This window comes from Haemaphysalis longicornis, unplaced genomic scaffold (assembly GCF_048455015.1).
Source record: "Haemaphysalis longicornis isolate Haplotype H1 unplaced genomic scaffold, Haemaphysalis longicornis Haplotype H1 scaffold_1, whole genome shotgun sequence".
Lineage (NCBI taxonomy): Eukaryota > Metazoa > Arthropoda > Arachnida > Ixodida > Ixodidae > Haemaphysalis > Haemaphysalis longicornis.
In genome coordinates, this window is record NW_027526203.1 from 266683932 (window position 1) to 266702146 (window position 18215).

Sequence of the window (18215 nt, forward strand, 5' to 3'; positions counted from 1 at the left end):
ATAGCTGTGATTTTAAGATTGTGATCTTAATCGTGAAAAAAAAAAAAAAAAGAGCTCCTTTGGAAAGCTAACTGATTGATTCAAAAGACGATGCTCTAAACTAAGTCACGACAATTCTCAGTTGTTTGATCAATGCAGCTTAATTCTTACACAGATTGTATGGTGTCAAACACACACTACTGTTCTCGTGCATGTTTTTGTTGAATGGCAAAAAATGTTTGCAACCCATAACACCTTATAATAAGGATTTTTTTTTTAATCTGCAATAAAAATTTGCCCACCTTTGGTTGAAACAAAAACTATTAACCCAACCTCGAAAGCCTACGCTGTGAATTGGCGAAAGAATGCAGATACTTCTATGTACTAGTATTTGAAGGGCAAAGTCCATGTGGCTGCCACGCAGGGTTACCGGGATTCTTTCCCCTAATACTAATGCACTGAATGGCATACCCAAAGGCATAAGCAGCTTTAATACCCCCCTCTGCCACTATCACCAGCCTGACCCTTACCTCATGCACGTAGGCAATTTCCCCTATTCGGGGCCGAATGAATCGCGGTATGCCATCATTTGAGGAGACGTCGCCAATAATGATGAGTATTTTGACATCGCTGTGAAGTTCTGGGGAACCTCCATCAGTGGCCCGTACAGTCAGGAAGTACGGCTCAGAACGCCCTCTCCCAGAGAGCGGCTGGATCACCGTGATGATGCCCGTCTTGTCATTGATTGCAAAAAGTGCTGGAAAAAAAATAGCCGCATGCAAATTTTTTGGAACTTTGAATAATTAGGGGTTAGGGTTTGCTGCTTCATTGGATAAGTGGTGTACCTTTATTGTCTGAGGTATCCGAATGTCATCACTGCTCGGAAAATCTAACAAAGGTTTACTTGCCACAAATCATGCGCTGTTTTTACTTGAATGCAAGGCATGTGTTTTTCAGTTTGCCTTCTTTTTTTTTTTTTTTTTCATAACTAACGCATAAAATGTGCATACAAGTGCTGACAACAGGTTCTGTTGATAATTTCGCTCAGACACAATGACATTTACATAAATCAACCTTACGCAATCCATTTAAGTTGTTACAGCAAACTACCTAGTAATTATGTTGGGACTAATACAAAAAAGGTAACACGCATTATGCAATTTTCAAAAGGAAATCAGTGTAATTGATAAAATTGTTTGTTAGCTTATTCAACTGAAACTATTTAGGCAAATGTTTGAGGTGCACAATTGAATACAGTTATTCATTAGGACAAACTCAGTTTTAAAGGCCATAAATGAGCACGTGGCTTCAGACGTGTGGCGCTGAAAGTTGCAGTGTAACAACACATTGCCATACCACTTTGCATTGCAACCAGAAGTTTGAGGCACACCCCTGGTTGAAACGACAAATGAAACGGCACTGGATTTACTGATAAAAGTTTTTGCAATGTCTGTCTCAGCCAAAATTCCAGTCTCAGGATTTTAAAGGGATGAGCTGGTATTATAAATGGGTAGATGAGTTCCCAATTCTGCAGTTATAATACATTTCTTGAAATTCGTAACTATGAGAAACAACAATTAAATTTTTGTTCATCACTTTTGCAATGATAGCATGTTGCACCATCTCTCTAACAGTGTAGCCACATACACAGTAGTTCTAATAAAAACTTTTAATCTAAACTCATCCATCTCCTGAAAGTCCATTAACAAGTTTTTAATAGAAGAACATTGCAAAGCTCAAATCTGTAATTTGCATGCCAAAGCTATCCCTCGGCTGTGAGGCACCCTATAGTGCAGGACTGTAGATTTTAATTTGCACCATCTGGGGGTTTTGAAACCCTGCAAAGTTAAGCCAGCTCATACCTTCCCAGTAATAATAAACTGTTAATCATTTACAAATGAAGCTGGAATGGCTGTCACAGTACATTTGGACCAATGAAGACCTGCGCATTGCGAACTTCAATTTTTAACAAACACAGCATCCCCATCACATTTATTGGAAGTAAGTTCTAGTGTACGAGGCGGAAGTAGATAAAAAGGAGAGCAACAAATTTTACATACTGATGGCTCCCATTTCCGGCTCATCGACGAAGGAGTAACTGATTTCCGCGTTGGGGCCGCTATCGACATCAGTGGCCCTCACGGTCAGAATGCTGAAGCCTGTCGGCACATTCTCCGGCACAACAGCCGTGTAGCCCGACTGGCTGAACTCCGGTGGGTTGTCATTCTCGTCTTGGATTTTTATCACCACCTTTTGGGAATACAAAGAAACACGTAAACTGTCACACCGCTCGGCACTCTCCTTGCGCAGGGCATCACCATGTATGGGCGTCGCTGTTACCAGTGGCTGCATATGGCCCCGACATTGTGCCGCACCTACATTTTCATTAGTTTATTTGTGCGTCATGAATACCCATGCGTTCGAAAAAACTTTTGCCCACATTTCTCTATTCAGCATTAGTCTGTATTTAATCTAAACACAAAAATGTGGTGACACAATCTACAATACTTCAAATTATTGTTACCTACTCTAGTGCTGAAAAATTCAGCATTTCTAATTTTAATTCTTGGTCCAGGTTAAGTGGAACCCCTTTCCTAAAGTGCAGTACAACAGAAGTGCTTCTGATAGTGAAATCCAATGCTTCTTTTATCCGTTTAAAGTTTCAATGTATTTCTGAACTTCTTTTAAACTGAATAAAAGTATTCCTTCGTATATGCATTGTCACCAAAATAAATCAACAAGCAACAATCACAACATGTAAACGAGACTGAAAAAGAATTAAGGTCAGGATTCACAGCTTTCTGGGTTTCACAACTATGACAGAAGTGCACAGTAAAGCAACCATCAGTTCCTAGAAGCTTGTATGAAATCAATTTACGTAAGACTAAAACGTAAAATGTGAGCTCACTATAGTAACACATAACAAAATAGGCAGTACTCCAACATGAACTCTGCAGAAGTAAAGATGCTGTAGAAAATAAAACACATGAACGTATTTTACCCAGGTATCACAAAGAAGAAAATAGATTTTTAAGGCAACAAGTAAAGTTACTGACCAGAACTGATGTTCTGCGCTGGTTTGAGGGTGCTCCTGGATTGTCGACTGCCGTAACCTGTAGGTTGTAAAGCGGCTGCCTCTCCCTGTCAAGAACTGCTCCTTCCTGGATTCCCAAGGCACCCTGCACATTTTAACTCTTTCGCTACCGCAGAAAATTGACCAATTTTGGGGGGTCCAAGAAAACATTTTTTTTTCTGCTAAAAAATTATTTAGGCACTAATTGCAGGAGCACAAAATGCAGATTATTTAACGGCCTTTCCAATAACACCAGTTTTTTAAAGTTTTTCATATATCATAGTTGTGAAAAAAAATATCAAAATCAAAAGTTTTGTCAAGTTGTCGAAAAAAATGATAAAAAAGGAGTTGTGTATATCAAACCACCGGTAGTAGAAAAAAATTAGAATATACATTTTGCAGGGAAACATTTCAAAAACACACCCTAAAAAAATGTCGACTTGCGCGGAACAGTTTTTCAGATATAAAAAAAAAAATGTTAGCACGCACGGTGCTCGTGTCATGCGGTGAAGCCCAACCTCTAATTCAAACTGTGCAATTTTGGGTGGTTCCTTGGAATAAATCTGGCGGTTTGACGTTATCAGAGGCACCAATTTGCCCCCACATAACGTAAAAACATCTTGTCAATGGCTGACTTTGCATTTACAGCGAGCACAATATTTGGGACAAGCACGCGATGCAGAAAAAACATGCATGAAGTTGAAAACGGAACGCCGTGGCTGATGTTTGTTGTCGTTCACGGTCAGTTATCTCTCAAAACATAAAGCTGAGCTTTATTATCATCTTCTTACTCGCAATTGTAGCCTTGCTCGCAAAAATGAGGTACGATGAGCTAGAATCGTCCCCTGCGATCTTTGGCCGAGTAGCAGTCGCGCGCTAAAAAAGATCAGCACAACGAGCCTCCTCTATTGCAGCGCCACCTAACATTTTTCAAATGAAACAGTACAAAAACTTATCAGAGACTCCGTCCGAATAGACAGTTCAACTAAGCAGCAACATTAGACACCCGGATATACCCTCGCATGAAAACGAAACTGGAAGGCGAACAGCTGGCAGTGTAAGGCCGGTTTGAAGCGCTGTCCTCGGCGGAACAGATATCTGGCGACTGGGTGTGACCTTTTGACTTGCATCTGAAGTTCTTATCGCAGAAATCGGGTTAGGGTGGGGGGAAATGAGGAGCGGCGTGCTTTGTTCGAGGATCAGTCGCGGACGCTTCAGGCGCCATGGCAGTTAGCCTTGAAGTTGGGTAACTGCGTAGTTGCGCTAAATATGAATTTCGCGATGCAGAAACGAAACCGAAACTGTTGTAAACTGTTTGGGAATGGTCCTGGGGTAAGTAGAACTACCAGAGTACTTAGGACAACTTGCGCAAAGGCAATAAAACTGCCTAAAATCATAAAGTAGCTTTGCAACCAGGCACTGCTTGACATTTTCAGCCGATTTCTGGGATTATTACTGTCAGAGCGTGAACCTAACGATTGAAAATCGTTTGCTAGTTCCCCATTCACGCCCTGATAGCAAAAAACAAGCGCTGGTGCAGAGTAATTACGAGTTGCACGCATTCTTCGTTGGTAGCCTTGAAGCGCGATGACCACGCCCCTTTTCCACAACCAGGTGATTCAAAAGCGTGTCAAAAATCACGTTTCCGTTGCAAAAATGAAAACAAAACTGATTTTGAAAGGCCATTTTCTGATCTAACTCCGAACAGCTTTACTTGTTCGAGAAACGCCTGGAACGCTATGAAAAGGCGCTCCCAAAAGTATCGATCAAATTGATCGATTTTGATAGGCGCGGTAGCGAAAGAGTTAAGCATTGACGATCACAGTCATGCCACTCTGCAACTAAGGGAACATTACAAAAACTTAACTTCCCAAAAAATTCCAAATAAATTACTATTTCTTGCCCCCTTAACTGCAGTAAAACACTCTACTCGAACAGAAGTCACAGGACCTCGGCAAAATGTTCACCTCAGTGCTACTCTGTCGAAGTGAAGCAAGCTGAAGCAGCTTGCTATTTAGAAATAAAGCAAAATTTTTGACTTGTGCAAGCTATGTGCAAATTTTTTCGGCCTGCATGCAAAATTTCATACACGTTTGTGTATTTGTCTGAAATGTTACTTTGCTGAGCTGACTATGGCTCTAGGCTCAACTGTAGTTAAAAACAAGCATAATGTTTGTGAAGAAGGGAGGCACCCCTAAAGCCAGTAAAGTAAAGAGGCAGGAAAATGGTGTTGGCACTAAGCTGCGTTCACACTGAACCTGGGCTCTCACTCATGGGTTCTGGTAGATACTCCTGTATTTCGTACAGTCAATACAGTAAGCAAGCATTCTAAACAGAATGATTGACATTTTTGTTGTCTTGTGTAAACAAAAAATGCACATGCAGGAGCATTTGCTCCGAAAGCAAGCCGAGTGACCAATAATGCTTTTGCCTGTATACATGCACAGCTCATCTGACCACAACCGCTCCAGCCAATAGCAATGCCGCCGGAAGGTTTACAGCTGTTCAGATTCTTTCTTCATTACTTTTATCACCTTTTGCCAGTGAAAAATGCATTGCATCTTCATGCCTGTTTGTTTCAATTCAACTGAAGATGTTATAGCCAGTCAGGAATACATGCTAACCGCTATTATAATAAGCTGTGCCTGAACCTTCCGAAATGCCGCCTTACCTCTTTTCTGCACCATCCAAACAGCCAATGTTTACGTCACTAAAACAGAGGCATTGCTTCCTTTACCTACGTAAGCCTCAGGGGGCAAAAAACGTTCTGGGCCAACAGCCATTGAGGTTTTGAGATGAACAGGATCTTCCCCCAAGTAGGAGGCAAGTAGGAGGCAAAGCAAGTCTCGCAAAACTTCAAAATGCATACAGAAACTCGGAGCCTATTTTTTGTTTAGCAATGCATTGGGAATGCATAGACATACTTAGCTATTAGGTGTTTACTTCTTTGTTCAAGAGCTAATGGACATGTGCACAGTTACCCCTCCCATAAAAATATTACCGCAGACATGCATGCACTAAATTGCTTTGAGAATTTTGCAGACTTTTTATATTCATACCTTATACATAAAATACGAAAAGCTCATACTTTCTCACTCCCATATTTCAGCCATAAAAAAACCTGAGGGAATTCCCAGTTACTGATGTGCTTCTCAAACAACTTGAACAGAACAATGTCAATCTTATTAAAGCAGATAGTGAATTACAGAGTGATCTGGGTATACTTAATTAAAAAAGAAGTTAAAAGTAGTTATATATATCAATATGCAGGCTAATACAGTAACTGCAAAGCAAAACAAAGCAAAAACCCGGTAAAATGAAACAAGAGATAGCTCAAAATTTTTATCAGTTTTGGGCTGCAGGTGCACACCCAATCATTATTGCAGCTGTAGTTTTGACGAGGTGAAGGGAAGCGGGAACGTCAGCTATCTGCAGCTAAAAAGGCAGCTGATAAGGGAGGGCCGAACGCAGAATGTCACCTGCCAGGGCCAGACGGACCCGGCAAATGAAAAGCTTTTAGCTCTCTGATCGAAGGGAGATTCTTCGGTCCCTAAGGCACTCATTGTGAAAGATTTGAAGCCCCCCCCCAAACAAATAAAGTCACCGTTGGTTACAAGCAAGCGCTTGCAGAAGCAATGTTGGAACAGTGATCTCCACAAAACATTGCTACCATTTTTTTTTCTTTTCCATACTCCTATTTGAAGCCTGCTCAAAACCACACTACCGAGGTTATGTATTCACCTCATTTTGCTGACCTGAGATAATTCACAACAGGATATGTGTTTGAGAAGAGCGCCTTCCAGGGTGCACCATTTGATATATCAGAAGTGTGGCGATCACAGTTCAATATGAATGCATTAATATTTTGCATGTAATTTTTGAACTATTCAATACATATAAGCAACAACCTGAAATATCCATGTTCGAATAAATTGATTTTTCCAGAATATTCCCCTCCCCCCCCCCCCTTCCCTTGATCTCAAGTAAGGTCTGCCCCATGGAGGAAGGAAACGTTGGGCTTCACGTCACTTTTTATGAGGTCGCTTCAAAACCTTGGAGCATTCCCTGGAGCCTGCCACTCTTATACCGTATTTTCCGGTCTATAAATCGCACTTTTGTATAAGTCGCACCCCCCTCAAAACGGCAGTTCTTCCAAAAAAAAAAACGTAAATAAATCACACCGGTGTATAAGATGCACTGGTGTACAAAACACACTTGTTAATCAGGTAAACTCACAGAGGATCAGTTCGTTAGAAAGTGTGTCGAAAGTACATGGCTGCAGCGGCTGCCGCCTCTGAACGCATCCCCTGCAGTGCTAGACATGTGCATCTACAGTTCAAAATCTAAACAGAACTAACTTCTCAAAAATGGTTTATTGATACACACAGATGGCATGTACTTACAGACGGCATTTAGGCAAAACCATCGAAGCCTTTTCCTCCGACTCGCTAACAACTAATTCCTTCATTTAGACCATAGAGCTGTGTCTCTTAACGTGCGCTGACATCATGCAGCACACAGGCACCTTTTCGATCGCGGACAACACGCGGCCGCCACGTACCAAATTTATTCCATACATAAGTCACACTGGTGAATAAGACGCACCAACAGAAATTTCAGAAAAAAACAGCGACTTATACACCGGAAAATTCGGTACATTCTCCTCCGCTACTCTGCACACCTCCTCATACTAATGAAGCAACAATGGTGCACTATGGATACACCTGGGGGCGGGACACAGCTAAGTAAAACATCCCATCCACACATTTTCCCCCATGTGTGCGGGATACTAGGGACCGTTCCCAAGCTGTAGTTCCTCCCTTGTTTACATTACTATATTTTATTATCACAATTACTACCAAACAGGTTTGGTTGATAAGCTGGCTGAGAGGGTACATACAGTTGTTTCGTTGATGCTGAACACATCAGATCCTTCTCCGGAGATGAAATATCTGACAACGCCGTACCCTTGTTGGGTGTCTTTATCAGTTGCTGTGATAAGCAGGATAGTCTGGGGGTACTGGGTAGCCTCCGACACCATTGTTACGTATGACTGTAACAAAACATCACCGTTCCATTAGCACACATAACAGTCAGCTGTTAGAAAGACCTGTGGCAGTAGAAGAAAGTACAGCAGATAAGGAACTAGTGCAGACGATCAAAAAAAAAAGGAAAATAAGCTTACGTTTTGTGAGAAAACTGGGCTGTTGTCATTTATGTCCTGGACATTAATGATCACAGTAGCAATCGATGATTTTTGACTGTTTTTATCTTGACCAATGATTGCCTTCACATCGAATGCCAAGACCTTTTCAGGAAGTTCCTCATAATCAAGCCTCTGGTTGAGTGTCACAGCACCTGAAACGCAAACATTGAAAGAAATGAAAAAAAAAATATATATATATATGTATGTATATATATAAATAACAAAGATCATCTTATTGTGTATTACCAACTGACCAGTACATCAAACCCCCAGATTAAAAAACTGAAAGCATTCAGGTGAAATGAATTTGTGGCATGTGCTCGATGATTACGGGTGTGACCAGGGTACTCTGAAGCCTTTTTCTGCCCACAGGTGTACACTGTACACTGTAATGCAAGGTAACTCTCTCAACTTAATTCAAGCCCCAAAAGACATTTTTCTTTTACCGAAAAAGATGAGAAATACTGAGAAACTTTCAAATTTCACGCTACACACTGACATAATAGAGGGAATACTAAAAAATAGAGCTACCGGTGTGTTAACTGCTTCTTAGCACTGAACTGATACGATGAAACAGAACTAAAGGCACCACTACAATCACACAGTCTTGTTTCTCGGCGGTGGCTTTGGTCAGCAACCACCAATCGCAGAAACAAGTGCCTGTGACGTCATAAGGGCCCATTCAGAAAAAGGATGGTGAGCTGCCACCGCTTCATCTGTTTTCCTTAATATATGCAAGTAAGTTACTGGAATTTCGTGCTAAAAGTGGCACCATCGCTTTTGAGTGAGCCACACTTGTGTTTTGTCTTTATAGCCCCTTTAATTTAAAGCAAGACAACGAATGCTTAAAAGTAGCAACTGCAGCTGATACCAACAGCAATCTGCACGGTAGCCCTGCCAGTGCAAAATCCAAAGCCCAAATCAAGCTGTTTCACCTACCAGAAATGGGGCTAACTGAGAAGAAGCTTCCCTGATCTGATTCAAATATTTTTGCAAAGTTGGTGACAGCCGCATGGGTCAGGGGATCACGGGCAGTGACTGTGAATATCGTTGATCCCACTGTAGATTCTTCGGGGACAGTGATCTCAATCTTCGGGTTTGCGGGAGTCCATGGTGGGGCAAAAATTGGGTTGCTCTCACTGTGTGCTTGTATGTACACAGTAACCTCCACTGCAAAAAAAAAAAAAAAAATTGAAGCATAATACAAACCACTGTAGATGTATACCTTAATGAACAAAAGCCTATGGGCAGACAGAGGAACCTAAAGTTCTAAGCAGGATGTGCCACCAGACCGGCACAGATGTCATTACTGACATTAGCTTTCCCTGAGTGCATAAAGAACTTAATTGTGCAATGAAGAAAAATGGGGGTGACTAAACACCTACTGCTCTCTACACGAGCTAACAGTTCACCTAAAGACCAGAAATATTCCAAGCCAGCTCATGACCAGCAGGTGACAAGTTACCATGCTCAACCAAGTTTTGTCATACTTTAGTAATAATCCCTTCATTTAATACCTAGGGCATTTATAAGGACAATAAACTTGGCAAAATTTGTACTTCTGTGACACCGGGAGAAATGTTTCCTTTTCATGCAAACGTGCTGACACCACAGCGAAGGTTGCAGAGCTTTATTACGCAGAGGTACTATTGCTTTGTCCTTGCAGATTATATACTTTTACTGAAACCAATACTGAAACTTAAAAATGAAATGCCATTGACAGAACACATCCGGAAAATTTTAGGCCTAAAATGCTAGATGTAAAACATTAGGAACCAAATATTAGGCATGAACTCATGCCTTTAGTGAATCCCACCCTCAAAGTTTTGCACAGTGCGTGTGCACACTTGCAGCACATATGTTCAAAATATAAAAGCGATGCACTGCCAGTAGTAAGATGGAGCCCACACGGACTGCAAACTAGAGGTGGGTCCTACAGGTGCAATTTGAGGGAGCGCCCATGAGGAAAAGCCTGTACATATATTTTGTGCCTTGCATGCATGTCCAATGCACCAAATTTCTTTCCTAGAAATGAAATGAAAGTTTATGATACTGACACTTATGAGTCTTGTTGCTGTTGTTGTTGCTGAAGAGGAGTGCCATATATATAGTTTATCAGAATAGTAATAAAGGCAGTTATAAGTATAATTGTAATAAAAACATTAATAGAATGGAATAGTAATTGTTCTATTAATAATATACCTCTTCTAACACTCAACAATCCTTACAGTCGTTCAGAAATGAAAGTTGACTCCAAACCATCAGCTAAGCTGAAACCAACTTATTCACATTTGCTACGGCCTGAAACAAACCCAACAAAGTTTTTACAAAGCTTTTAGCTTGGCCTTTCTCTTTTCGTGCCAGTTGCTAGGCTTACCTAAGAAGTTGTAAATTCCAGTTGTCAGAATGGCAACTGTGAAGTAATCGCTTTAATATGAAAATTAGTGCTTCGACTCAAAGTTATTCGAATAAAATCATTATCCACTTTGTATTTGCTTTGGAAGCAAAAATCAATGTTCACACAACCGTAATACTAAGCATTAAAGCAAAAAGTAAGGCAGGAATGGCAGAAATATTAAAATCCTCGTGTCACTTTTCCATTCCTCCTTTTCTGTCAAGCAAATGCCCCTACAAAGTTGTCTTTCCACCGGCTAAGAGCGTGAACAATATCACTGCCATGCTGCTGAGTGATGTCATAAAGAAAGCTGGCATGCACAGCAGCAACGGACTGGCACACACATATTTTTCTGGGTGCATATCACTGACCATCGGCAAGAGATTTTTGTTAACTGTCTCCATTGTAACCTCTCATACAACTGCACTCACATGAATGAAGTACAAGCACATATATAAAAAAGCGACTTTTCCATTAATGTGAATGAGCATGTCTTTTCTGTAACATCTACAAAGTTTTAGCCCAACCAAACTGAAAGCCAACTCTGCACCAACACCAGTGGTATCTAGTAATCCTTGTGTTAATCATGAATAGATGAGCTGCCATTGCCACTCAACTGCTACAAGTAGAGAAGGCGCTTACCAGTTGTCTTCTGGGGATGAAGGGCACCATTCTGATCAACAGCAGCCACATTAAATGTAATGACAGATGCTGCATTATAATCCAAGGGGCTGTTTACTGTAATTTGGCCAGTCACTCCGTTGATACGGAATGCATTCTGAAAGAGCGTGAAACAATCTGGTTACCATTTCTCCATGTGCAAGCATCAAACCCAGTGATGACAAAATTGTGCTCAATAGTTGGGCTATGCACAAACTGCTTATTTAATGCAATGCACAATTTGCTTTAGAACAGGCTACCATATTCCTATTATTATTAGTTTGCTTAATTAAAACCTACACACAACTGATACATACTGAAGCCTGTCAAAGGTGCGTAGCAAGAAATTCCAGTGGGAAGTAGCTGCTTGGAGAAATCATTTCCTTCGAGTGACTTAAAATACACAGCTGATGCGACACAAAACTTTTTTCCCCAGTCATTATTAATATAATCGGGCCAGGATGTGTTGTTCACCATGGAACGCTTCACCATTTTCAACGAGGATCCAGAACACATAGGTTTGTTCTTCAGATATTACATGCCACTAGGTTACACCAATTACACCAGTCCAGGAACAAGTGACAACCAAAGATAACTTTTTGCCTGAGCTGCTTATTCATTCTCAGAAGCTCAAACATCTCTACATAAAAAACAAAGTAATGTGAAGTATCTTGTAAACAACATTTATTAGTTTTAAAAAGAAAGGCAATGAGCGACGGAAAGCCAAACCGTATAACATTCCTGGCTGCGTTTGCTTCTGTGTACTTACAAATAGTAAGCCAAACAGCATAGTTTGGTTAGCGACATTCCTAACTTCTCATAGTCCTTTAAAATAAATGTTTTTGTTTTAAAGGTCTCTTAGCTAAGGTAGAATATAAAACTAACCTTTGACCCTGCTATCTGTCTTAGGACAAGAAATTCAAAAACTGTCACCCTTGTTCCAAACTTCATAATTGCAATCAGCATATAAATGAAGGCAAATACTTAATATTAATCTGACCTTGTAGTTGTACGTAATTGTAGAAGTGACCAATGATCCAGTCTTGTCCCTTGCTGTGATGGGTTCTTCGATGTCATACCGCACTTTGGCACCCACATCTGGATCGACTGCAGTCACATTCAACACCTCACGTCCAACAGGAAGGCCTGAGTGAAAGTTAAAATAAAAAAGCCCATCGGGATTTAGTACATTCAAGCTGGGTATCCTAGGCTCTTTTTTGGCTACTATCCTTGCACAGAATAATCCCTAAACTGATTTTGCTATTTTTAAAGCTAGCAAACAAAAACTGAAGATGTATGGATATTCTAGCTTCAAATTAAAATCAAATAATAAGTCTGCAAAGTAGATTGAATTTTTGGTATTTGAACTGCAAGTAATCCCAAACTGTAAATGTTTGATGTTTTTTTCCAAACACTCATCGAAGTTTGACACTTCTCTAAGCCCTCGCTGCTGGCTGTAACCTAACCAGCTAGATCTCCAATTGACTGACAATTAGGGACGATCTTTGTGAAAATGACCATGTACAAGACTTTACAATGACAGGAGAGTACAACAACAATAAAGCTTGCAACAGTATTTTGATATCAGGAAAAACAAAATACCATGAGACACTTATTGAGAAATTGTTCACATTAACTCAGTATTCTGTATTCAGTACTAATTTTCCAAAAGTACATGAAGTCACTGGAATGAGGGTACAAACATTTGCGTCTCGGAAGCACTTGAGAGCTCCAAATGTCCTCTGCGAGGATCATTGGGCTCGATACACATTTGAACGGAATGTCACTGAAAAGCATAGTTGTGTATCATTGCATTCACATTTGAGTCAAACGACATAAGGTTCGAACATGTTCGACATTTATCAACAATGTTCTTTACCATCTATGGTGCCATATTAGTCCTCTTTCCTTTCCATACACAAAATCCCCCTTCCCTTCCCTCCCTCTGCCTACAGTCTCCTCCACAACACAGCTGCTGGGCTCTCACCTTGCCCATGAGTGCAGTCTCATTGCTGACTGCTTACGAATTTGTCTTGAGTACGCTTAACCAATTTTTTTTTTCCAGTCGTTTGCTGAGAGCTGCCAATTTTAAAATGTGTTGCTCAAGTAACTCCTGCTACACACTTCCACTACCTCACTCCCTGAAAACCATGTTGAGCTGTACTGATGACTTCAAGCTGCCATCATGTTTACTTCAGGAAAGAACTTTACAAATGCCTGCAATCAGCCCATTTCCGCTCACTCATTTTCGCAAAACCATGTTGAGCTGTAGGGATGACTTCAAGCTGCCATCATGCTTACTTTAGGACAGAAAAATTGTAAATTCCTTATTAAATCAGTTCAGATGACCGAGGTATCAATGTTCACTACTGTGCACTTTAAAACTGTACTTCTCCTCACAACAGGTGTGAGTACAGAGAAACCTGAAAGAGCAGGCCACTGAGTAACGTTTTAACCAGTACAGCAAACGGGCAAACTTACTTTCGGTGACCCAGTGCACATAGGTATCTTTTGCGAAAACTGGCGGCTTGTTGTTCACGTCTTGCACAGAGACGGTCACCGTAGTGAAGGCCTTCTGCGGCACAGCGCCCCCATCAACAGCATACACCTGTCATCATAAAACGAAAAGTTCGTTAGGTAATGTTGCCCCTCAGTTAAAAGACGAAAAGTGGGTATTTTTCCACATTTTCAAACTGACTGTGGTAAAGAAATGCCATGGCAGAAAAAAGATTCAAAAACACAAAAAGGGAAAGAACAGTAGTGTGTGCTGTCTGCAAAAAAGAAAAAAATACACTGGGCCTCCTCAATTTGCCAGCTAGGGATTGTCAATAAACAGTCCAAGTTTTCGACTCCGACGGGGAGTATCACTGTAATACATGTGAGAGGCAAATGCCCAACTGCACTGCGAAACAAATTTCAAACTGAACTGTTAGTTGAGGAAGCCTACAGATAACAAATGTAAGCATGCAAATACTGTCTTGAACTTAAATATAAAAAAGCAAGCTGGGGAGAAACACTGCGTTTCCCATTATGTTAGACATAAGACGATAAAATGCAAGGAAAATAGCAAGAAATGAGCAGTAGTTCTTTCTGACAACAATTTATTATAAAGATAACAAAACAAACAATTGATGTAACTTTTTCTCACTATTTAGACCATATTTTTTTCATTCATAACGAATGAAAACATAATTAGAACATATGTCGTTGACATGCACATGCAAATGCACTGATGCACACCTGCACGCACATGCGCAGACTACACACACACAAACGTGTAATGAAACTCTTTTCAACCCTCTCAGCAAAGACGCCTCCTCTGGCCTGCAGTGCCAGTTATTAGACAGCTATGTTTGACATTGGGGCCTAGGAGCACTACGCCATGGCCCAAAAGACTACACTGTAAGACCACAATGCAAAGTCACACTTAGTCACCACTGAATGCCTCTCTATTCACATAAGAGTCACCTCTTTCCTTGAAGGACGGTATATGCACAGGCAGATTTTAGCTGCAACCATGCACGTACCTAACCCTGCAATTAAAGAATGCCAGGAAAAATTAACACTATGAAAACAGGGAAAGAGCTTATCTGTCAGTTAAGAGGAAATGGTAAAATTGGGACCTGGAATGAAAAAAGTTCGAAAAGCGGAGGAAGCAAATATGCCTCTGTATCACAACTCTGGAGTGATACAAACCACCGTTTCCATGTTTTAAGCTGCACTGCTATACTTTTGGGCCTATCGCAACAGTTTCCTCCTCGTAAAAATGAGTCATGTAGCTTCTATATAGTAGCACACTGAATTACATCGAGAAAGCATCAAGCCTATGGGCAACTGCAGCAGGAACCAGAATTTGTTTGTTAATGCAAGCAATTCATAAAATTGGGTGTCATAAAATTGAATTTCCATTGAACTAACAATTTTTGTTAGCCCCTGAGAAAGCAATTTTGGTCAGCTAATTGCTACTGTACGTGGCAATGTGCAAGCACAGTTGTTCCCATGTGGTGCTACATCTCAGGTGTGAACACAGAGTCATGTCTGGGAAGGGGGCGTAAGTGGCACGCACAGCAGGCTTGGTATTGCTGGTTTCAAAGGTGCTTGAAAGTGGGAACAGGAGGCGATTGCCATCCACAGGTCCACCATTATTATAGCTGCATGGTGCCCATGTCATGAAGCAAGGCTGTGGTGTCCTGATCAACTATGCACTGATATACAATGCCACCCTAACCTGTGATCTTCTTCCGAAAGTACACACATACGCAACCACACAAAAGAAAAGCTCTGGGTGACTGCTCTTTAGATCAGTCACTCGCTGACGCCATGGCTATGGTGCTTTTAATTATGTTTTAAAGTGTTGTTTGGACTCCTGTACTGTCCCCCATTTACCCCAATACCCCTGTTGCTGTGTAGTTCCCTGATAACTTCCTGCCAGAGAGCTCCTGCTTTACATATTTATTCCTCTAAAATTAACTGCACCTTTCAGTTAAAATTTCAACGTGGTGCTACCGTGATTAGGTAAAGAAAAAGGATTGGCTGTCTGCGACATAGTCACAAGAAAACATTAAGGCTAGTCCTCGTTTGCTGCAGTGCATGCAGTGCAGACACAGAGCCCACTCTCTGAAACCTGCTTACCAAAATGTGATAGGAGTCTCCATTCAGCTCTCTGTCCAGGTTTGCATTTGACGACGTACTGAGGATGCCTGTAAGCTTGTTGAGGACAAAGTTGTCTCTGGCCCCAGAATCGATGTAGTAGCTGATGTTGCCATCTGGGCCATCTGGGTCGGTGGCCACTAACTGGAGGACAGTGGTGCCTGCAGTGATCACATGTAATTGAAATTTAACATCACTGAAAAAACTAAGAAACACCACAGCCTTGGACAACAGCGGCTCTGGAAATCATGCTTATTGTCCCCCCTCATTTGAAATGTCTTTTTTAATCTTTTTTGAGGCAGTCCTGCGAGTGGTGAGACTGAATGCTGGGGATGGTAAACAAACAGTGAATGGCAAGCATCTTACTTCTTGGCCCGCAAGGTGACGTGATCAAAAATCTCTGCCTGAACACTTTATTTATGCTGGCCACACGTTAAATGTATTACTTATATGCTGATTTAATAGTAGTGTGTGTGTGAATACCAAAAACAAGTAATTTTCCCACAGAAATAACATACTTCACACGAATACTGCAAGCCCTATAATGCAAAACTTCAAAAGAAGAAATAAAAAGAGAGATAGATTAATGCTCTTCGTATCAGTGTGGAAAAAATTTTGTTTGTACAAGGGCAACCATGTTGAGGAGTTGACAGTGTACATATGCAGAATAATAGCTTCACTTTTCTTAGTAAATTGGCCAAGCTCCACATACAGGATGCATGTTGTCAATTCGTCAGATGTAACCTCAACAATCTTACCTTACTTCCTGGTAAAGATATCAAGCAGCCCAAGTGGCACTAAGCCACAGAAGATAAAAGAGCTTTTGATCAAAAGAAAGCATTGTACTTCTAAAAAAACCCAAAGTGAGTTTTTTCCGAGATCAAAACAGATAACTTGGCGAGTTGGTTTATATTGATCTTCGCTAGGTGCAAGAAGACACGGACGAAGGACTGAGGTAAGCAAACACAAACATGTTCAGGTCTTTTTGCACCTAGTGAAGATTAATTTTCTGAGATAAACTCATGTTTTCACATCATGCTGAAACTTTCATGTTCTGCCAAAAACTGTAGAACTAGCTATATCAGTTTATGAGACATGTGACATTCCACAACAACTAGCTACCCCACACTTGGAGGCTAAGCATGTTGTTTGGTTGTGTAGGCGATTCTCTGAGGGGCAACAAATTGTCTGCAGACCAAGGGCCAAGTAGCACTGCAGTAAGGCGGCTTGTCACGTCACGTAAAGCTTTGTAATTGATGTACGCTCATCGTTTCAGGAGAGTGAGGTAAGCTGTCTCAATGAAATTACCAGCTTCTATACGCTTCTACGCAAAGCAGAAAATATTCCATATCCAGTTTGGATGTGTTCATATACAATGGCTGGCATTCTCCAGCTTGCAGTCAATTATTACCCATATTTGATAATGATGTTCATGTAAAAGCTGCCATTGGGTGCTGCTATTAAAACTGTGATGACACCATACCCCTTACAGCAATCAGAAAACTCAGTAAAGGATGTATAAGTGCATTGACGATTAGAAGAATTAGTTTGAAGAATAAAAATGTTTTTGTTCCACAACTGCTTTTTAATCAAACTCAGAACCTACCGAACATTCCTCACTTAGCACAACAAAGTAACAACAGTAAAACACTTTTTTAGTACTTTAGCAGTTTGCACTACCAATGCATAGACAAAAGTTGATATTCTCACCTGGCTTAGCGTTTTCCCTGACGTTTGCCTTGTAAGGAGCATTCAAGAAATATGGTGCACCTTCATTTTTTCTCTGAAAGTTTACAAAACATGAACAATGCCACAGTAATTATAAACCTTTTTTAAATTCAAAAAGCACTCACGGTTACCTCTAGGACCATATAAAGAGTCTCCGCTTACTTCTTCCCCAAGGTAGCCAATTTTGTTTAGAAATAATTTAAAAATTTGTTGAATGTTGTGGCCAGATGAGCCCTGGTTAGACCTATACCTAATACTACTACGCTCCGAGAGGTATGATACTAAACACATGACCAAAGAAAATTACGAGGCACTTATGCCAGGAAAGACTTGATTGAACAGAAAAGCTGTATTATACCCTTTATATATATTTTATTGCCAGGCTATTACAACCAACGATGTAATGCCTGAACATGCTTCTAATGACATAGAGCTTGCTTCTGGGCTAGTTGGTACATTATATCTTGTAAAAACACTGCGCTAAATTGAAATTACGAAGACGAAGGACGGCGGAACACACGATG

The 18215-nt window shown here is 40.8% G+C and overlaps 1 protein-coding gene across 1 annotated transcript in view; it reads right to left on the reverse strand.

The window, feature by feature from the left end:
- The window catches only part of Cad74a (cadherin 74A), a 70230-nt gene that overhangs the window by 29055 nt on the left and 22960 nt on the right, over window positions 1-18215 (reverse strand). Inside the window, exons 17-27 of the mRNA XM_077677077.1 lie at window positions 17674-17746; window positions 15946-16124; window positions 13795-13921; window positions 12314-12459; window positions 11296-11431; window positions 9198-9428; window positions 8238-8410; window positions 7953-8105; window positions 3036-3158; window positions 2040-2229; window positions 510-736 (exon numbers count right to left, since the gene is read on the reverse strand). Of these exons, the coding sequence (XP_077533203.1) occupies window positions 510-736; window positions 2040-2229; window positions 3036-3158; window positions 7953-8105; window positions 8238-8410; window positions 9198-9428; window positions 11296-11431; window positions 12314-12459; window positions 13795-13921; window positions 15946-16124; window positions 17674-17746 (1758 nt within the window). The remainder of the gene's footprint in view (window positions 1-509; window positions 737-2039; window positions 2230-3035; window positions 3159-7952; window positions 8106-8237; window positions 8411-9197; window positions 9429-11295; window positions 11432-12313; window positions 12460-13794; window positions 13922-15945; window positions 16125-17673; window positions 17747-18215) is intronic.